General features: G+C 37.7%; 1 protein-coding gene across 1 annotated transcript in view; it reads right to left on the bottom strand.

Moving 5' to 3' along the window:
* The window catches only part of LOC124797979, a 225,771-nt gene that overhangs the window by 102,873 nt on the left and 99,492 nt on the right, over nucleotides 1-23,406 (bottom strand). Inside the window, exon 7 of the mRNA XM_047261158.1 lies at nucleotides 6,793-6,903. Within this exon, the coding sequence (XP_047117114.1) occupies nucleotides 6,793-6,903 (111 nt within the window). The remainder of the gene's footprint in view (nucleotides 1-6,792; nucleotides 6,904-23,406) is intronic.

Below are 23,406 nucleotides of genomic sequence, written 5' to 3'. Positions count from 1 at the left end.
CCAAGCCTGACATGCTCTAGATAAAGGCTCTACGCTAGACAGTGTTGGGAATATGCATGGCTCACGATTAGGTGCAAGGACTGTGTAATGTTACAGTAGTATTACAGTTAACTGTACTTCCGATGTTCCCATTTTGTTTTTTGTGTAATGGATAAAGACTTGATAACGATTGGATCAAAAACACAGGGTTACCACTCCGGAGGTAGTAAAATCTTTTCTGGATCAGATATCTCAATTGAGAGCAGATAATACAGAACTACATAATAAGTTGGCTGCTCTAAGAGAGGACAGAACCTCGTCCAATTTGACCATTCCCACCTTAGATTCAACTAGTGTTACAAGCCTAGTTACTTCTTTTTAGGGCAAGTTAGGGAAGGATACACTAGTCTTTATAGATAGCTTGCTAACAGCTGCAAGGCTTGGATTTTGAAAAGATGAACAGATGTTGCAGATGATCAAGTTGCACTTCACAGAAGATGTGAAAACTTATGTTATGTACCATGAGGACCAAAGGAATGTTTAGTCAGTTGATGAACTCAAGAAAGGTCTGGCACAGCAATATAGGAGTCTAAATAGCTGCAGATACTATAAGAACCAAATAAAGTGTCACAGGTGCAAAATAAACCTGTTGAGAATTTTGTAGATAGGATATGGAATATTGGTGCAGATATCTTTCAATTGGTAGATAATGATGAAATAAATAGGATCATTCTACGGGAAGTGGATCAAAGGGTGTTGGATGCATTACTAAAGGGGACACTCACACAATGTGCCAAGAAGGGTACACACAAAATTTCCAAAAGACACGGCTGACACTATAGGCATACCTACAGCATGGAGGAGATAGATAGAGTAATGGCAGTCAGTGATAAAAGAAAGTCTTTTCTGCTGACATGAAGGGCTATCATTGTGGATGGAAGAATCACACATGAAGGGAGGGATGTCAACCACAATGTAAAAAATGAGGGAAAGTGGGACATCAAGAGTGACACTACAGAGGTAAAGAACATAATGGAAAGAACAGACAGTAAATAATTAACAGATAAACAGCAACAAGATCTCCAAGTCTGCTGAGGGGCAATGTTACAAAAATATATGTAGAGGTGGAATGTTGCTTGCTTGGTATAGTAGATGGTGGGGAACATAAATTTTTATTAAACGTTGGTACTGACGTGCTTGTGGCAAGTCTGGATCTCATGACAAAGAAGTACATACAAAGCCCTCACAGCAAATGCTGGAAGTGCCCTCCACCAACATCAATGCAGAACTGTACTCATTTCACCATATTCCGCGACATTGTGTGACTGTATCCTTCTCACTGTTACTTATTTCAAGTGTAAAGGCCTCATGGAGTTCTGCAGTTGTCTGCGGCCTGCTCTTGTACATTCTGCTTTTGAAATCAGGAGGGGGGGGGGGTGAGAGGGGATAGGTCAGATGATCAGGGGGGACCACAAATGTTTTGAGATTCTTCGGACACCAAATAAACTGGTTTCAAGTAGCATGGAAGTGCTAGATGTGTGACACATCGTTCTACCTTGTTGGAAATAATCTTCTCTAAGTTCAGTGTCATTCAGCTGCTCCATAGATGTATCAAAGTTGACCATATAGTATGTACTGACTATAGTCATATCAAAGAAAATGGAGCCAACAGTTCTGGAAGCTGACAACAACACACACTCCAACTTTTTTAACTTGCAGTGGTTTTTTGTGGATGATTTGGGGATTTACACCAGCCCAGCATCTGCTGTTTTATGTGTGAATGTAACCTGACAAATAGAACCACACCTCATCTCTAAACCACGTTATGGAGAGAATGTCTGGACACTGAATGAAAAACTTCTGAAACCATCAATAGTAACGCATTCTTTTCTCATTATCTCTTTCTTGCAATCTTTGCCTCATGTGCACTCTGTATGATCACAGTGCCAATTACTTCACAGCTTTTTGAAATGTGCTGTACGAAATGCCTGTCTCCTGGCTCAATCGACACAACCATTTCCTTGGAGAGCTTCCCAAGTGTCTTCGGACATTATCAATAACCTCTGCACTCAGTGACTGTCGATGTTTACCACTGTCACTGTTTAATACACCAGCTGTGTCCAGCTTCCTTACAATTGATAAAATTGTTAACTTCGATGGAAAATTGCACACACTGAATACCTCATGAGCAGAAACAATGATCAACCTGCAAACAATGAGCAGTACTTCTGATTCTCCCAAGACAACTGAGATCATTAAAATAACTTTCTCATTTCTATAGCTTTTGGGGGGGACATTATGATCCATTGAAGTAGCTCAGATTTAGAAGGATTGCCCTTTAAGTGGAGGGTACTGCATGATCCTAGGGCTAGATTTCATGTATAAGCATCATGCTACAACTGACGTTGTACACTGCATGGTACAACTGAAGGGAACATTGCTCCAGCTGGGAGAAACTGTTGTCCTTGATGTGCTGCCACATGGTTCATCTCTCATATAAGACAAACCAATAAACTGTGTGCAAGATCATTAAGGATCAATTTGTGTGAAAAATCAGTAAGAATCGATTTGCTTGATAAAGTACCACAAGAAACAAGGAAACAGCATTGGGTGACTGTGGGAACAGAACTACAAGTAAATGTATTATGTGTGGTAGAACCATTGAGAGGAATTGATAAGCTATATAAAGCACAATGTTTCGTGTGCAGGAGTATTCCACATATACGGGGAATAGATGGTGAGCAAGTAGTGCCCATCTGTGTTGATAATTTTGAGACCAAAGATGTAAATTAATTTAAGGGATTATTGGTCACCAATATAAATATTCTATATGAAAATGATCTAGATAGTACAAGTTCAGACCCTAGCCACAAGCAAACCAACAGTGTGTATTACATGTAAATGTAGAGCATTTATAAGGATCAGAAACAGCAGCACTGGAGAAATTACTGATCAAATTTCAGGACTTGTTAAATCCACATAGCACATAAGCAGCAACCCAGGTGACACAATATAGGATCCCAACTGGGAGTCAATCACCTATGTGCCTTAAACTATGTAGGGTACCCCATCACCTACAGCTAGTAGAGGAAGAATTCATTAACACCAATTACATCACGGCATCATTGAGGAAAGTATTGGCCCATGGGATGCATCATAGTAGGAGGCAGATTATTGAAGATGATATTTAGCACTGCAGACACTGATCACATATACATAGGTAGTGTAGCAATTGGAAGGAGAGAGGCAAAACATACTAAGGCTCCAACAGAATGGCATATAATGCTACTAAGGAAGCTAGAGCAAGCAGTAATGAACTATACCAGAATGCTAAGAGGCTTAACAATGGTCACAGCTGGTTATGTGAAAATGGCCACCAAAAAGGTGAATCAGGATTTAGGCACAACATAGACCAGGTTAGACCTGCTTAACATTAGGTTTGCTGTAGTGAGACTTTCACAAACATTAACCAAAAATGTAGGAGATACCCAAGTCAAGAGTCAAGTTGGCAGAAGTACAGAAGGCCATTCACCATATAGTGCATTGGCAGTTAAGCTCTACACTGCTGCCACTAAGGCAATTTCTTGTCAGCCTAAGTAAGGTGCAAAAGAGCTGGCAGCTACATTAGAAGTCATTACTTACCCTCATGAGAAGGCCATACAATTATTCTGATATGTTGTGCAGTGATGGGATGCACCGACCATGCTTGACTACATGTGCTAGTCTGATTCCCAGTGTAAAAATGTAAGTTTTGTTGTAAGTAATTTCCAGAAATAATATCAGTTTGTGATCCAGTACACCCAATCTTCCAAAGAGGGGAGGCATGCTGCACCACTATCTATTGAGTTGGGAGCTCAAATCTATGACCAAGTGAACAGAAAGCTGTCACTGTGTCCTGTGGTAAGAAGCTTTAGAAAGGCTATGCTGACATGATGGAAGTCTTTGCCCTGGCACTTAATCAAGTTTGGTTGCCACAAATTGCCTGCAGCTTCTGGGGTCTGGAACATAAGCAACAAAGCAAATTGCAGGGATCAGGCTGTTGCAATGGTAACCTGGATTACCACATGTCCGAGCCTGAACCCATGCCGTTTCCTTGGCCTAGGTGAGAAACAATGGTGTCCTGTCATAACACGGATGGAATGAGTAACCATAATTACCACTTGTTCTGCTCATGCAGTGTCTATCACCATCTGCAACCAGCTCCATGAGGTACTCCGTGACAATCATTGACATGATGTGGGTCAATAACCTTCTGCTACCAGACAACATCACCACTACCTGTGAAAGTATGGGCTGCAAATATTTTTAAAATCATAAAGCCTTGATTTGGGACTGCACCAAATTTATTTCACCTTCCTCCAGTGTATCATTAACAGTTAATACTTCCATAATATCATTATTAGTGGTTATGGTTTCCAATACTAATAAAAATACCCTGGAATTCTTATATCAATACCAAGTGAGGTGGCTCAGTGGTTAGCACACTGGACTCGCATTCAGGAGGACAACATTTCAAACCCGCATCCCGTCATCCTGATTTGGGTTTTCCATGATTTCCCTAAACTGCTTCAGGCAAATGCCAGGATGGTTCCTTTGAAGGGCATGGCCAATTTCCCTCCCCATCCTTCCCTAATCCAAGCTTGTGCTCCATCTCTAATGACCTTCTTGTCAACGGGACATTAAACACTAATTCCTCCTCCTCTTATATCAATGTCAAACGGTCTCGTTTTCCAGGACACAGATATTACTCTCATAGAGTTTTTTTCATTCATTGTAACATATATTTCACTTTCTTACAATGGTAGGCACATCCTTGACTAGGCTGGTATTACATGATCTAACATGTTGAAGTGTTCTTACTTTCTTTTTCTTACCTTTAACTCCCATTTCTTTTGATGTTTACATCTATTTTACTCAGGTCACATTATTGTGTATGGCAGATGGTTCTTCAAGTATCACAATAGTTTTCTCCTTTCATGTTCATTCCTAAATGATGTGCAAATAGAATAACTCTCGATAAAACTCCACATACGCCCAAATATCTATGATGCTGTTAATTGAGCATATGGTCTCAAACCTTTAGGAGTAAACCTCCTGGAATACAGATTGCCTCTCTTGTAGTTTCTGTCACCAGTGTTGTGTGAGCATTTCCATGATGTTTACTAAAGGCACCTGTGATGAGACTTGATGCTCTTCTTTGGATCTTTTTCCTCTCTCTCTCTCTCTTTCTCTCTCTCTCTCTCTTCCATTAATCTTATCTGCTAATTGTCACAGACTGAAGAACAATGTTCAAGAATCAATCAAAATCTTCTGAAAAATCTCAAACAGGAATCTGCTTTTTCTGCCCTTAGTTTTACAGCTTTGTCCCACTATGGATGTATACTCCTAGACATTTTTTAACTGTTCAGATTTCCAATTATTGAAAGCCATTCATGTAACCTAACAATAATGAGTCTTTCTATCTGTCTGCATAGAACACATTATAACTGTTTACATTAAGAGCAAGGATAACTACAGATCCTGCACAAAGCATTAATCTTCTGTAGATATTTCTGCATTTTGTGGCAACTTTATACAGTTGCACCTTCTCTATATGTAGGCAAACAACCTCAAGGAACTTCCAACATTACCCTCCGGATTGTGTATATATAGACTGTGAATAAGAGTAGCCCTGCACACTCAACTGTAATGCCCTCCCAACAACACATTTTTTTCTTTCTACTTCCAGAAGCATGTCTCCATCTCATATATACCTTCATAATCCTCAGATAATACTTTAAGAATAGAAACTTTCTGGTTAGAGCACTACTATAAATACGCACATGAGATATTGTAGTTAAGGCATTTATGAAGAATGAGAGTTTATTTTCTGGTACATGTCACAAAATTTTGACAGTACTTAACAAAATCTCAGCTGGTCAGCAATCAAAATAGGTTTTTTTAAAAAAAACATGAATAAATAGGTGACAGCTTTTAAAAGACTTATAGGTAACACTTATTCTTTTCTATTAACTTTCGATGCTCTTCAGGAGATGAGTTACATTGACAACATTATCAAAAAGAAAGTTGCTACTCACCATATAGTGGAGATGCAGAGTTCCAGATAGGCACAACAAAAAGACTGTCACAGATAAGGCATTTGTCAAAAATAGATGACACACACACACACACACACACACACACACACACACACACACACACAACAAACGCAACTCACACACACGAGTACATTGAAAGTGTGAAACAGAAAAGAACTTTCCAAATCTTACTCTTTAATACCTGCAGGCAACAGTGGCCACGTGTGTGCGAGTTGTGCTTTTGTGAATATGTGTTTTTTCTATGTCAGACAAAGGGCTTAGGCCAATAGCTGAATATTTATAGAATTCTTTTTCATTTACCTGTCCGGGACTCAATGCCTCCCCGATGTGGTGAGAAGCAAGCTAGCCTTTCCACATTATTGTTATTCCATCCTGGATTTTCCATTGTTAGATGATACCATGCTAATGTAGTTGACATTTACAAATCAAACAATGACTTCCACTTTAGATAGAGAGGGTGACAGAGGAATCAATTCTGAATTCATATTCTGCAATCACTATGTCATTAAAGCTTACTATCCAGTTCATCAATGACATATTATAAATAAATTAAAAAGAACTTTTGGTATCAGATACATAGGAATTAGGACTAAATAAATTCAGTAGTTACAAAACACACCTCCTTGCAAGAAAAGTTGTGCAAAAATTCCGAGCAGATTTATCATCTCACTATCTACATTATGTAAAAACAGATCAAACTCTGAAATAAACATACCTTTGATTTCATTTTTGCCATTATTTCAACTATGTTTGTCTCCTGAGAGGAAGGTTTTCTTCCTGGTCTCGGAGCATTAATTCTTTTCACTTGTTCCAAATATTTCTCATACTAAACAAAAACAAAAGAATAAGTAAAAATTCACAAAAAAATATAAAACTATGCTAAATAGCAACAGGACTCATATTTTAAAGGAAATGTGTTCAACAGAATTAAGTGTGGCTACTGCGTTTTTCACACACAAATCTTTTTTGTCGAGATTATTGGAAAGCCTTTAAGTAAGATGGTATCATTATCTTGAATAATTATTTTATTCCTCAGTCTATACAAAATTTATAAATAACAGTCCAAAATATTACTCCTATGTCTTGGAGCAACCACTGTCCCTTATAGAAGTCAGTAGTGCACAAGGCACCCAGAAAGGAAGACATTACCACAATGAGATTACCAGCAGGCTTGTCTCAGCCCATTTCAGTGTTACTGGACAAGAGGTAACATTTGCCTGTTACTTTACATGTCATTTTAAATTGAGAAACACTGACTGGAGAGAAATAGCATCTCAAATAAGAAAGAACACACACACACACACACACACACACACACACACAGAAAGACCCCCTCCATCTCAGATATTAGTTGTATTGTGCGTAGCTAACAGATTGAGTGTAAATTTCAATCACCATGTTGTATCAAAAAGGGACTGGTTGGGTACGTCTTTTAAAACATGATAATTCTTTTTGACTTTGATGTAAAAAATTTCCTCAATAGGTCCATATGCTTCTGAAGAAGACAATTCTACAATTGTTGAAACCAAAGTCACAGTTGTTAAAAAAAACCTTTATATCTGCAACTGGTTTGCTGATTTTCTCAAATAATTCATTTATTGCAGAGATATTCCTCTGTAACAGAAATAATTTTCCAGTGCTAAATATTAAAAGAATAAACAATTTACTTCCATTTAAGATAATTCCTGCGATCTTCAAAAGTTTTTGGTGAAAGCAAAAAATTCCAGTTTCAATAACAACATCCTACAGTGAGTGTAAAAAAAGAAAATATAAAATTTCTGTTAGTTTTTCATTTAATAACGGAGCTTTTTCATTCTATAATTTAGAAATATTCAATTTTTATTTACTGGAAATCTGGGACAGAAATGGAAAATATCGTCTACTTTTATACTAAGGTATTAATCATAAGAAAGTGTTTAACAGTGTAATTTGTATGTTACACATGAACAAAACTCACCAGTCAGTAGTTACTTTTTAAAATTTGGTATGAAAATAGTTGACAACTAATAATCGCAGTCAAAATTTTTATGAAAGCTACTGAGAGTCATAACACAAATTGGTGTACTATTCAAAAGAGAAATATTCTATCAATAAAGACATGAATAATTTCTACAGTTACTCAGTATATACCAAGCATTTTTTGTTGAATAAAAACATTATAATGAAATTTTTCGAACTTTAACTTAGAAAGATGTTTCAAAATAGAATCTGAAATTATCGACTTCAACATATCACTTTCAATGGCAAAATTTGACAGTCCACACAACTGTTTTGGAGAAAGTTTTGATCTAAGGCATGTCTTTATCAATGAAAATCTCCTTTCACCAACAGCTACAGGTCAAAACTTCATTGCTTGGTTCCTTCCCACGGATGTACATTCAGCACCATAACTTAATACAGTCCCAGGAGCTATTAGATTAGATTAGTTTTTCATTCCATAGATCCGTGCTTACGAGATCCTCATGGATGCAGAACATGTCATAATTTTTTTTAGCTGAAATAACAATACTAATAGTATGAGTATATACAATACATCATTTGTTTCTATTAAAAAATTCATCAATGGAGTAGAAGGAGTTGGCCACTAGTAAGGCTCCTTTTAAACTGATCTTTATTTGTAACTAAATTTTTTATGTTTGCTGGCAAATTATTGAAGATGAGTGTTCCTGAGTAGTGGACCCCTTTTTGAACTAAAGTAAGTGTTTTTAAGTCCTTGTGCAGCTCAATTTTGTTCCTGGTATTGTATGTATGAACTGAGCTGTTTGTTGGAAAAAAAAAGAGATATATTATTTAGGACAGATTTCATTAAGGAGTAAATATACTGAGAGGCAGTAGTGAGTATACCCAGTTCTTTGAAGAGGTTTCTACAGGACATCCACGAATTTACTCCATAAATAATACGTATTATACGCTTTTGGACTCTGAAAACTTTTGTTTGTCTTGCAGAGTTACCCCAAAATATTATACCATATGACATTATGGAATGAAAGTAGGCAAAGTATGCAAGCTTTTTCATTTTTATGTCACCTATGTCTGCTAACACTCTAATTGCAAATACAGATTTGCTAAGGCGTTTCTGCAGTTCTGTGGTGTGCTCCTCCCAGCTGAATTTATTATCAAGTTGTAATCCCAGGAATTTAAGGCTGTCTACCTCTTCTACCTGCTCTTCTTCATACTTTATGCATATGCTGGGTGGAAACCTCTTACAGGTTCTGAATTGCACACAGTGAGTCTTTTCGAAGTTTAATGTCAGTGAGTTGGCTTTAAGCCATTTATTAATATCCATGAAAATATCATTAGCAGATCTTTCTAGAACTACATTCGACATACTATTTATTGCAATACTTGTGTCATTTGCAAACAAAACAAACTCTGCTTCTGGCAGTGTAACTGATGAGAGATCATTAATGTACACAAGAAAAAGCAATGGCCCTAAGACGGATCCTTGTGGGACACCACATGATATTTCTTCCCATTCTGATGATGACTGATGACTTAATTCACTAGTCCCTTGCATCAACACCCTTTGTTTCCTTTTGGCGAGGTATGACTTGAACCATTTTGTAGCACTGCCCATGACACCATAGAATTCTAATTTATTTAAAAGGATGTTGTGGTTCACACAATCAAATGCCTTTGACAAATCACAGAAAATACCTGCTGCTTGTAATGTGTTATTTAATGAATTAAGTACATTTTCACTGTAGGTGTAAATAGACTTCTTGATATCAGAATCCTTCAGAAATCCAAACTCTGTTCTTGATAATATGTTATTTGTGGTCAGATGGTTGAGAAGCTGCCTGTACATTACTTTTTCTAAAATTTTTGAGAATGCTGGCAAAAGTGAAATCGGTCTGTAGTTTAGTGGCATCTCTTTTCCCCTTTCTTGAATAGAGGCTTAACATCTGCATATTTTAGCCAGTCGGGAAATGTCCCAGTTATAATTGACTGGTTACACAAGTAACTTAGAATTGTACTAAACTCACAAGAACATGCCTTAATTAACTTTGTTGATATTTCATCGTAACCACTAGAATGCTTTGTTTTTAAAGATTTTATTATGGAAGTTATTTCTTTTGGTGAAGTGAGTGACATATTCATGTACCTGAAGCTATTTGTAAAGGCTAGTTTCAGATATTCAGAGGCATTATTTACTGATCCTGACAATCCCATTCTATCAGTAACAGATATAAAGTACTTGTTAAATTTGCCACACTATGCTCATCGGTTACTAATGTGTCATCTACCCTTAATGCTATTTGCTCCCGTTCCTTTCTAGTTCTGTCAGTCTCCTCTTTCACTATATCCCATATTGTTTTTATTTTGTTCCCTGACATTGCTATCTTCTTCTCATAGTGCATTTATTTAGATGTATGAATTACTTTCTTTAATATTTTACAGTATTCCTTGTATTTAGCTAATTCATCAGCACTGGAGCTATTCTTGGTCGACAGATACATTTTCCTTTTTGTTTTACAGGAAATCTTTATTCCTTGTGTAATCCATGGTTTTATTATCGACTTCTGTTTAATTTGAGTAACTTTTAGAGGAAAACAGTTTTCCAACATGGTACTGACATTGTTCATGAATGTGTTATATTTTTCATTCATGTAATGAGCACTATAGACATCTTTACTGTATTTGTCAATCGCTCCCTAATGCTCTCTCTGAAACTCTCTACAACCTCTGGTTCTTTCAATTTATCCAGGTCCCATCTCCTTATATTCCTACTTTTTTGCAGTTTCTTCAGTGGTCAGAATCCACATCTGCCCCTGGAAATGTCTTACAATTAATACCTGGTTCCTAAATCTCTATCTTACCATTATACAATCAATCTGAAATCTTCCAGTGTCTCCAGGCCTCTTCTACATATATAAACTTCTTTCACAATTATTAAACCAAGTTAAGTTATGCTCTGCGCAAAATTCTACCAGGCGGCTTCCTCTTTCATTCCTTACCCCCGTCCGTATTCATCTATTACTTTTCCTTCTCTTCTTTTCCCTGTTATCAAATTCCAGTCCCCCATGACTATCAAATTTTCATCTCCATTAACTATCTGAATAATTTCTTTCATCACATCATACATTTCTTCAATCTCTTCATCATCTGCAGAGCTAGTTGTCATATAAACTTGTACTACTGTGGAAGGCTTGGGCTTCATGTGTATCTTGGCTATAACAATGTGTTCACTATGCTGTTTGTAGTAGCTTATCTGTCCTACTATTTTTTATTCATTATTACACATACTCCTACATTACCCCTATTTTATTTTGTATATATAACCCCATATTCACCTGACCAGAAGTCTTGTTCCTCCTGCCACTGAACTTCACTAATTCCCACTACATCTAACTTTAACCTATCCATTTCCCTTTTTAAATTTTCTAACCTACCTGCCAGATTAAGGGATCTGACATTCCACTCTCTGATCCATAGAATGCCAGTTTCTTTCTCCTGATAATGACATCCTCCTGCATATCCAAATGGAGGACTATTTTACCTCCGGAATATTTTATCCAAGAGGATGCTATCATCATTTAAGCAGACACTAAAGCTGTATGCCCTCGAGAAAAATTACACCTGTAGTTTCCCCTTACTTTCAGCTGTTCACAGTACCAGCACAGCAAGGCAATTTTGGTTAATGTTGCAAGGCCACATTCATCATTCATCCAGACTGTTGCCCCTGCAACTACTGAAAAGGCTGCTGCCCCTCTTCAAGAACCACACATTTGTCTGGCCTCTCAACAGATATCCCTCCATTGTGGTTGCACCTATGGTACGGCTATCTGTGTCGCTGATGCACACAAGCCTCCCCACCAATGGTAAGGTCCATGGTTCATGGGGGGAAATATAATGTAACAGCACAAAAACATATATTGAGATTTATTATCCTAGAGTTGGAATCATGTTGGACAAACTAGGCAAAGTCATTAGAAAGACAAAAAATCCAATGGCACTGTTTTATATTGTAAGAGAGTAGAACAGATTAAATATTTAGGTACCAAAGTAAGTCCACTGTGTCTGTTAGTTTCCTATGTTTATTTGTCTCTATGTGACAAACAAAACCCTGATACATGTAGCAACAAATGTTTTCTTAATTTTGCAGCTTGTGGTTGTGACGATAAGTGTCAACAAAGTCCTTGTGCAATATGTGTGCAGTCCTACTACATGACGCAATTATGCAATTATTTATTGGCAGATCTGAAGCAACACTCATCATCTGGGTATTAACAGGATACCTTAGACATGCATCACCAGCCTCATCCTGACCCAGTAGATCAGATGTCACCACATTTATATTTTTCTTCTTTCTTCTTCGCGGATGGATCACTTAGGACCACACGTAATCAACATTCGTTGGCCTTCCTTTTCGCCCAGTATTCCTTCATAAACAACGAATGGACTAGCTTTCGTTGCGTAGACCATGTATGTCGGTTAGTTTTTCTCTCTTCTTCCTCAAAACCCCGTGCGTTTGTGATTTTTCTGATTTTATTTCTATCATGTAGATTTGGAGACCCTAATTCTCTCAGGTCTTTTTCCGTCTGTTTGTACCAGTTCGGTCTTGTAGTTTTGTTCTTTCAAAATGTATGGATTTTGTGCGTTAACCTGTTTGAGTCCATTCTTTCTAAGTGCCCCATAAGTTGGATTCTTCTCATGCGCATTGTGTCTGTTATTTTGGAGATATTTTTATATATTTCTGCATTGGGTTTTGGATAATGTACCCCATCTTTAGTTCTTGGTCCTAGGAATTTCCTCATTATCTTACGTTCTTTCACTTCTAATTCCTCTTTTAGTGTTCTGTGTTGAAGGTTTAGTGTCTCAGATGCGTAGAGAACTTCGGGTCTAATTACTGTTGTATAGTGTAATATTTTGCAGTTCTACGAGAGACTCTTTTTGTTGTAGATGTTTTTTGTTAACTGAAACGCCATCTCCTCTTTCTGGACTCTTGATCTGACAGATTTCTTTTCATTACAATTTTCTGCAATCCATTCACCTAAATATTTAAATTCTTTTACTCGAGAGATGTAGTTATTACCAATTTTGAGATCATAAGGTGCATCTTTGACGTCAGTCATAAATTTTGAAATTTGTAATCCTATTTTAGCTGCCTGTTCTTGTAATAATTATAGCTGTTTCTGTACATCGGTAATGTCTTGTGCGATCAGTGCCATGTCGTCAGCAAATGCTAAACAGTCTAATTCAATGCCCTTATGTCTTGGTCCCAGTCTGTGTGCTGGTGCACCTGCTTTTTTCCATTCTCTAACAACTTTTTCTTTTTTCTAACAACTTTTCTGTTGACTGGAATACTCTCTTTCAAATTCTAAAGTTGGCAGGGGAAAATACAGGGAGCGAAAGGCTATTTACAATTTGTACAGAAACCAGATGGCAGTTATAAGAGTCGAGGGACGTGAAAGGGAAGCAGTGGTTGGGAAGGGAGTAAGACAGGGTTGTAGCCTCTCCCCGATGTTGTTCAATCTGTATATTGAGCAAGCAGTAAAGGAAACAAAAGAAAAATTCGGAGTAGGTATTAAAATCCATGGAGAAGAAATAAAAACTTTGAGGCTCGCCGATGACATTGTAATTCTGTCAGAGACAGCAAAGGACTTGGAAGAGCAGTTGAATGGAATGGACAGTGTCTTGAAAGGAGGATATAAGATGAACATCAACAAAAGCAAAACGAGGATAATGGAATGTAGTCGAATTAAGTCGGGTGATGCTGAGGGAATTAGATTAGGAAATGAGACACTTAAAGTAGTAAAGGAGTTTTGCTATTTGGGGAGCAAAATAACTGATGATGGTCGAAGTAGAGAGGATATAAAATGTAGACTGGCAATGGCAAGGAAAGCTTTTCTGAAAAAGAGAAATTTGTTAACATCGAGTATAGATTTAAGTGTCAGGAAGTCATTTCTGAAAGTATTTGTATGGAATGTAGCCATGTATGGAAGTGAAACATGGACGATAAATAGTTTGGACAAGAAGAGAATAGAAGCATTCGAAATGTGGTGCTACAGAAGAATGCTGAAGATTAGATGGGTAGATCACATAACTAATGAGGAAGTATTGAACAGGATTGGGGAGAAGAGAAGTTTGTGGCACAACTTGACCAGAAGACGGGATCAGTTGGTAGGACATGTTCTGAGGCATCAAGGGATCACAAATTTAGCATTGGAGGGCAGTGTGGAGGGTAAAAATCGTAGAGGGAAACCAAGAGATGAATACACTAAGCAGATTCAGAAGGATGTAGATTGCAGTAGGTGCTGGGAGATGAAGAAGCTTGCACAGGATAGAGTAGCATGGAGAGCTGCATCAAACCAGTCTCAGGACTGAAGACCACAACAACAACAACAACTTTTTCAAGAGCACAATTGAAGAGCACTGGGGACAGTACATCCCCTTGTCGTACTCCATGAGTGTTTCTTTTATGATGTTTGTTGTCTTTTGATCTAGTCCAAATTCTGCTAATACTTCAAAAAGGGATTCTCAGTCTATACTGTCATATGCTTTTTTAAAGTCGACAAACGTGATGACATAACTTTTGTTTGAAATACTATGTAAATATTTCATTGAGTTTTTCAAGTTAAGGATTTGTTCTACGCAAGATCAACCTTTTCTGAAACCACCTTGGTATTCGCCTAGTTTTGAATCCAGCTGAGGTTCTGCGCGGTTTAGTAGGGCTTTAGACAGAATTTTGTATGTTATTGACAATAAAGAGATTCCCCGATTGTTGTTGGGGTCTGTTTTACTTCCTTTTTAGTACAGAGGATGTATGATTGCAGTCTTCCAATCTGAGGGGATTTTTTTCAGTTTTCCAGATTTCTTTGAGTTTTGCAATAAGATTTTCTCCTGCATTTTTCCATAATTCTGCGATGATTTTGTCTTCTCCTGACGCTTTGTTATTTTTCAGTGACTGAATTATCTCTTTAATCTCTTGTAAACTTGGTGGCTTTGAGTCTGGGTTTCGTTGTGTACAATGGAACTCAAATTTTTCTGCAGGTTTTTCACAATTCAGTAATTTAGAAAAGTATTTTGCAAGAATTTCACAGTTTTCGGTGTTGGTATGAGCAATTTCCCCATGGTCATTTTTGAACTGGAGTGATGGAGGAGAGTACTTTGTTAATTTTTGTTTGAATACTCTGTAGAAATTTCGGGAATTGTTTTTCTTGAAATCATTTTCTATGTCTTGCAATTTTTTGTCTTCGTGTTGTTTACGGACTGTTCGTATTGCTTTTGTGACTGTTTTCCTGGTATCTTTGAGATCTTCCAGGGTCTTTTGATTTTTGTTGCACAACCAATTTTGCCATGCCTGTTGTCTGAGATTTATCAGTTGGTCACATTCATCTGTCCACCATTGGTGTTTACATGTTCTTGTTTGCGGTGCTACAGTTTCAGCTGCATTTAAAAGTCCTGCTTGCAGTTGTTGCCAATTTTGTGGTTTTAAATTTTGCGTTTCTTTTGTAAATTGTTCATTGCCATTTATCTTTTGTAATCATATTTACGGTGTGGAGATTTCTTAGTGAATTTGCTTTTTTCTGGAATGACATCTAGGGAGAATTTTGTTGGGTAATGGTCGGAATCTAGGTCTAGTCCATTAAGGACTTTAAGTTTCATGATTTCTACTGTATTTATGCGGGAGATCATTACATGATCCAACTGATATTCACCTAGTAATGGATTAGGTGAGATCCAAGTTTTCGTTTTCGAGGCTCTTTTCTTGAAAAATGTTGATTTGAAAAATAGGTCATGGTTTTTGCAGATTTCAATGAGTCGCATGCCATTCCGGTTGGTCTGTGTATGCCCTGACCATTTACCTACCCAATATCGATATTTCTTTTCTTTACCAATTTGTGCATTGAAATCACCCATAAGGATTTTGACATGGTTATTTGGGATTTTTTGGAGAATATTATCTAACTGGTTCCAGAATTCTTCTACTTCTTCTATTTTGTTTTTGTTAGTGATGTTAGTTGGTGCATGTCCTTTGATTAGGGTGTATATCTTATTAGCTGATTTTATTGTCATCGTGGAGAGCCGACCCGAGTAAGTTTTGAAAGTTGCGACTGAATCAAGTATTGATGTATCTACTATAAATCCAGTTCCAAATTGTGGACAATTTGCCATGGCTCGTTTTCCAGGTTTTCCTTTGTATATCCTGTATCCTTCCGAATCAAAAGGATTTTCATCTGTATATCGTGATTCCTGAAATGCAATAATTTTGATTTTACGTTCTCTGGATTTGTCCAGGATGTTTTTTAGTTTTCCCATTTTTAAGAGAGAATTTACATTAAATGTCATTAGCCAAATTCTAGATTTTGGTTTGATTTTGTTATTACGGGGTTTTGAGGTACTCCAATTTACCTCCATGCACACTTCTGTGGTCTCCCCAGAATCCGAATAGACCACTTGCGGTTTTTCAACCATGGGATTTGACCCACTGGGGTAATTTGTCTTTGAAGGTGCTGTATCCATGTTGATTTAATTGGACTGGGTTTGTAACTGAAATTGAGATTTCAGTCTGGTTAAGCTCAGAGTTCCACTTCTGAGTTTTATAGATCAGCTGCCACTAACATGTGGAACAGACGCTGTAGGGTTACTGCCACTAACCTGTGGAACCGTCGTGCCCTTTGTCCAAATAACCTTGGACGATAGCTTTTATAGTATCCCAAAAAGCAAGGTTGCCTCTTCCGCCAGTTCCGCCGTACCGATGATCTTCATCTCCGCCTTCACTGCCGTTGAGGTCTTCACCGTGTCCCTGGCAAGGGGCCCTCACGAGGTACTATCACCCAGGCCAGGTGAACCAAGGTTTTTTTATGAGGTGTTACTCCTCCCCCTCCTCCTTTTTCAACCGGGCTTGGGACCAGCTATGGCGGAGTTCACATTCATACTACTATTAATTTTGTATCAATTTTATTACATTTAGTTATGTTACAAATTAAGACCACCAAACAAGAAACATAACTCACTAGCAGCCTCCACTTAACTCCCAACTCACACACTGCAATGTCATTAGACATCTCAGCAAAGAAAAATCCTCAGGACCAATGTTAAAAACAAAAACGTTCTAACAGTCACAGAAAATTAAACACTTCAGTTTTCACATAAACAATATAGTTCATTCTCTTTTTAAGCTCTTGACAACTAGTTATTTACACAATAATGCTACCTGACTAATAACACTAGTTTCTTCTAAGTCTTCGCACAACGTATTTTGAACCAAAATCAGCCCTCTCTATCAGAAGCTGCCTCTGTAAAGTCTCATACCTCTACATTAAATTGCAACACTTGCCTTCCGAAGTTGGAAACTGCTGATGAAACACCATGTGTGAGCACAGAAACTTCTTGCAGTCTTTCCAGACTCAAAACATTACTTTTCCACTAGATCTGCATCATTTACCAGTCATGACTGGACAGACTGAGTCAAGATAATATACATACATATGAGTTATTTATGATGCTTCATAAAGAAAAATATTCACAATACATATATGAAAGATGAAACAGCATTATTTTGTACATTCACTTTGGTCACTATTGAAGAATTCTCCAATGGAGTACAATGTGTACTCTCCCATGACCAGTGCAATTTTTCGTTTTGAATGGCCCTGGTGGCAAGGATTGCACTTCTCGGGGCAATGAGCTGAACATTTTTAAAGAAACCATTGGAAAACTATCTTTTGTTCCAGACAGTCGATAGTTTGGTATAGCAATGTTCCTCTTGTTGCGGGTGTCACTATTTTGTATGTACTGCCTCATGCTAAAAACCCTTTGGTTTTCTTTTACACTGACGAGGCATAAAAATATATATTACCTGAGGACTCTGTTTATTCCTAACCAGGTGAATATAGGCTTGCACTGCTCCAGTCTTTTGCTTGATGCAGTGATTCTGTAGCATTAATACATCCTTGCAACAACGCACAGGAGAGCTTGGACCACACATACACTGTGTGCTCATTCATTGATAGTTTGCTGTTAATCATGAATTCCCGCAGCTGACGGCCTCCATATTATCATGGTATCCAACATTGTTAAGGCTGCATAACAGATATTGTGTTTTTTCTTCATTCATTTTCATTTTATTGTCTATGAACCATTCTTTGATGTTTTCAAAGAGCATATTTGTTGCTTGCAAAGCTTGTGCAGCAGTTTTACCTTTTACAAAAAGAGTGGTATCACCAGCAAACTGTAACATTTGGTTGCTACAACCCAGAGCATTTACATAAATAGGGAACAGCATAGGTCCTATGATGGACCTCTGGGTTACGCCATGCTCCAGTTTTGTTCTTAGGAGGTTGCATCGTGAACTGATACTACCTGCTTCTGGTTTGCAAGATAGGATTGAAGAGTAGCCAGCACAATACCTCCAGTACCATAGCACTTTAATTTACTAAGCAATATTTAGTGGGAGATGCAGTGAAATGCCTTGCTGAGGTCATAGAGTGTCAGTGCCACACTTTCCTGTCTTGAAACCCTTGCCTTACTTTCCTGCCTCCTGCTGCTTTAACCATCAATTTTCCTTGCAAAAACTATGCTGTTTGTCCTATAAGAGTTTATTGGCTCTGAGCACTATGGGACTCAACATCTGAGGTCATCAGTCCCCTAGAACTTAGAACTACTTCAATCTAACTAAGCTAAGGACATCACACACACCCATGCCTGAGGCAGGATTCAAACCTGCGACCGTAGCGGTCACGCGGTTCCAGACTGAAGCGCCTAGAGCCGCTCGGCCACTCCGGCTGGCAAAAGAGTTTATTGTCTTCAGAGTAATTTTATAGCTGGCGTTTCATTACAGACTCCATAACTTTAGCTAGACTGAGGATTGTGGCAATTGGTCTGAAATTGGACACTTTGCACGGTTCACCTTTTTTGTAGACCAGTACTGTCCATGCCAGTTTCAGGTATTCTGGGAAGACATCAAAGAATAAACATTTATTGATTAGTATGACTAGTTGTTGAACAATCTCTGGAATAATCTTCTTCAGACTGTGTGATACATGTCATACACATCTGCACTTTCTGAATGTTTATGTGTTTTTAGTTTTTTTACAATGTCCTTAGGGTGCATTTTTTAATAGTGCAACAGTTTATATTTACAGTATTTCTTACTATCCTTTTGAAGTACTGATTGAAGGCATCAGGACTACAGGGATTTAAGGCAGAGTAGGCTTCTTCCTGTGCTCATTTACCAGATTCCAAGCTGCTTGACATGGATTATGAGCCTCTTTAATAAATTTGTCATTGTGTTTCTTCTTTGCATCCTCCACTCCCTTTTTCATATGATCACTGAAAATTAATACAATGGCTTTTAATCTATCCATCTCAGGTGTAAACCATATCTTCCCTTTAATAATTTTTTCCCTTCCTGTGATTTGCCTGCAGGATGCTTCTTGAGAATTATTGGGAACATGTCATCAAATTTTGTTTTCAAGGTCTGGAACAGAGATTCAAATGAGTCACTGGCTCCCATTTCTGCAATTTTCTGCTGCCAATTCACATCAGACAGTGCTGCTTTAAGGTCATTTTTTCTCTTTTCTTTGATAACCCTTCTACTGAATTTGTAGCTTGAATGCCATGTGCTTGGTTGCAATTTACTCTTACTGTTCATGCTGATTTCCATTACTAACATACTGTGGTCTGCAATCGTTGGTTCATCTACACTGGTATTGTAAGCCCAAATATTGAGGTTAGTGATAACTGTGTCTAGACAGACATTGCTTTGCTACAAACAGCCCTTAGCTGCTTATTAAGCTCATGAAGACTTTCTCTCTACTGCTCGCATCACCTATATGCGTGTCAAAGTCACCACACAATCCAGTTTTATACTTAATGCATGCAATGTAAGATAAAAGTTCTCCATCTGTGCAATAAAGTTTTCAAAATTACCATCTGGTGAATGGTACAAAGAGATAACAATGCTTGTCCAATCCTCATAGGTCTAAAATTTCTATCCTAGAGATCGATACACTACCAAAAGTAATTTATGTGTTTTGTGTCTCTCTGCGGAATAAATAATACAAGGAATCTTTTACATATTTTTGGCAGAATAAAGAAGGAAGCAATGGATGGAGGGGAAGAATGATATGAAATCAAAGTAACAGAAAAAGCATTTAAAAACTCCTTGTAATTTACTACTCTTATATTTAGACAGGGGGCAAATGAATGAGAAATGTAATTAAAATGAAACTTATTTCAATTATGAAGGTAATTTAAATGAAAACTAACACACATATTAATATCTCAGGTTTGATATTTCTCCATTGCCTAAAGTTCCTCCCTGACTCTCACTGATAGGAAATTGAGTAAAAGAACAAGTAAGGAAAATAAAATGTTTCCAGGTCTCTAATGTCTTGTCTAGAATCCCTCATTATTTCAAACTTCAATCATGTATCTTGGCATCAAATCTAAGAGATGTTGATTATAACTGACAGTACAGGTAACTCCTCCCAGGCCCAAGGATACAGTTTCAAAGGGCATCAGCTGAAGCTGCTTTATTACATGAACAGGCTTTTGACAATGTTTGTGTAATCTCAACTGACATAGTCTTCTCTGGATTCATATGAGCAGCCCATGGCAGCCAGCACATGATATTGATACTCATATTGGACAGGTGTTGCTGAATGCATGAAAACTTATGCCATGGAGAATGATCTTCCTGTAACGTTAATTCTCCTTCAGCATAGAGCATTTGTACTGACAATAACACATTCTCAGCACTTGAACATATTCTTCAATATGTGAATATGCTGCATACTACCAAGAATTTCCTCAATTCTATGAAATACTCCAGCTCCTGTAGCAGATACTCAACACTGACAAGAAATGACAGCCACCCACTTCTTCCTGCCATCATAACATATTCCTCAAGAAGTCTAGTTCTTTGTAGCCTGTAAACCACTGCTCATGAAAAACACTTTCTCATACTAAAAATTACATTGTCCTATACCACATTCAGATAGAGCTGCACAAATGCCACTCAATATAAAACACTTTTCTCACTGAGTTCCTGTTTCATGACAGCTCTTTGAGTCTACAGTACAGCTTCTCAAAGCCTACAGTGATCTGTGTCACTTGAACCAGCAAAGTTGGTCTCCAGCTGCAACTGTTTTGCTCTTAGAAACAGAAGCTGTTGGCTGTTACACACAAGCTCTCTGTCCTCCTGGTATGTGACCAGTTTCTACCTGTCTGAGTCTGCAGCTCCATTGGTAGTGCCTCTTTTACATTATTCCTCCAACATCTCTTTGCACATCGTACCTCATGTTACCATCTCTAATAGAAAATCTGCCTTCTTCAATAAGAGTGATGACTCTATCCTCAAACTGAACATTCCCTGCAAGCCATTGCAACTGACTACCTGTGATGTGTATGTCTGCTCATTGCTCTTATACTCATGCCTGGAAAGGAAGTAAACCTCTTTCCGACAAGAGGAGCACCAGTAGTGACAAAGCAAAAAGGAAGACATATTTAAAACACCATGCCACTTAGTTTAACTACTTGTTAAGATATTAGCCTGAATTTGCATAAATAGTTGATGGCTGTACTGTAAAATTGATAAATGCCAGCAGTTAGGAAAAGGGATCAGCAACTATAACAGGAACATGTTCAATGCCAATTTCTTTTAAAGGTAGATACCAAATAAACACCACTGTTGCCACTGTTGCAGATGGAACTAAGGCAGTAACATGGAGGTCATGGGTTCACACTTGTTCCAAGAGAAGGTGATTTTCATGTAGTGTTTGTGTAATCTGTTTCTGAACTTAAGTTATTATATGTATTATAATAAAAGAAAGTGAATGGCTGTTTCACTAACTGTCAGGTATCAATATCAAGGGTATGAACCATTCTAACACATGTGTATCCAACATCAAATTTTAAGCAAAATTAAAACATAATCCTGTGTGCTGGAAACAGCTACAACAGCGACATATGTAACGTACTTCAAGCTGTCTGAATACCACGCATTTATTGGGTCCAGAGCTCAGGTCTATGTGTAGACTCATCGCCTAGTGAGGTTACAACCAACACAAGGAGTAATGCTTAATACACAGTTCCCAATACAGGTGCAACTTCCATTCCTTTAGTCATCCTTAATGTCAACTTGCATAGCTTTTGAGAATAAATGCCGGCCAGAGTGGCCGAGTGGCTCTAGGCGCTACAGTCTGGAAATGCGCGACCGCTACGGTCGCAGGTTCGAATCCTGCCATGGGCATGGATGTGTGTGATGTCCTTAGGTTAGTTAGGTTTAAGTAGTTCTAAGTTCTAGGGGACTGATGACCTCAGAAGTTAAGTCCAGTAGTGCTCAGAGCCATTTGAACCATTTTTTGAGAATAAATAATACTGTCACTTAATTGCTGTTGTGTGGATGCAGGAAACTTAAAAACACAAAAATCTGGCAGAGACGTGCCAACAAATGCATGGCAAGCCACTTTACCTGTGTACTGCAGATGTTTGCTGAATCAAGTGCAGATGCAGCAAGGTGCACATTGGACTGTCAAAGGTAATTGTTTCAAACACCTCTGACATTATAAGCATCACAGTCGAAGGTCAAAGATAATTGTTTCAAACATGTTTGTCATTATAAGCATCACAATGGAGAAAAATTGATACAATATACTATGCCTGATATATGTAATAAATCTTTTTGCAAGACCTCAGTTATAGCCATCCATCTGCAATCAGCACTATGGGCATACTATGGTTAATTGGAGGTCACTAATTTGAGATGAAGTAATAAGGTCAATGACATCCAGCAGTGCATTTATTGGTTTGTCTATGCTTATAATCCATTATTAATTTGTTTGTAAATAATCACAGGTTCACCACAAGATATAAAGTGTTCCAGACTTTGTGTCCAATACCTACATTGTGTTTGACAAAACAGGATTAATATTACAAACCCCTCAATAAATTGGAGACTTTATGCCATAGAAGGATTGGTAGAACTGCATTTCAAGGACTGGCATCATACTAGATTCTGTGTAAACATTTTAGTCAAATAACAGTTCAGCACATGTGATGGACATGATCAGGAGGCATATAATAGTGTATTTTCATGCAACATTTTGTTTAACTACACCAGCAACTGGGAGGACAGTGAATCACAATTTTTACTGGTTTCACCATTTTCCTCTTTTGCTATTTACTGAAGAAGAAATGTTTGAGTTATAGCATACTCAGTTTGCAGTAGATCCAATTTAATTCATCACTGTCATGCTAATATGATAATTTGGCTAAATAATCTCCTAAATTTTGCCATCATTTGAGGGCTCAAAGCACAGAAACAAACTTCTGAGAAAAATAGGTGTTTGTGGAAATCAAATTTATAGACAAACCACCT

The sequence above is a fragment of the Schistocerca piceifrons genome, chromosome 1 (genome assembly GCF_021461385.2).
Source record: "Schistocerca piceifrons isolate TAMUIC-IGC-003096 chromosome 1, iqSchPice1.1, whole genome shotgun sequence".
Lineage (NCBI taxonomy): Eukaryota > Metazoa > Arthropoda > Insecta > Orthoptera > Acrididae > Schistocerca > Schistocerca piceifrons.
The sequence above is the reverse complement of the archived record's forward strand: the minus strand, read 5'-3'. Positions and strand labels throughout refer to the sequence as shown.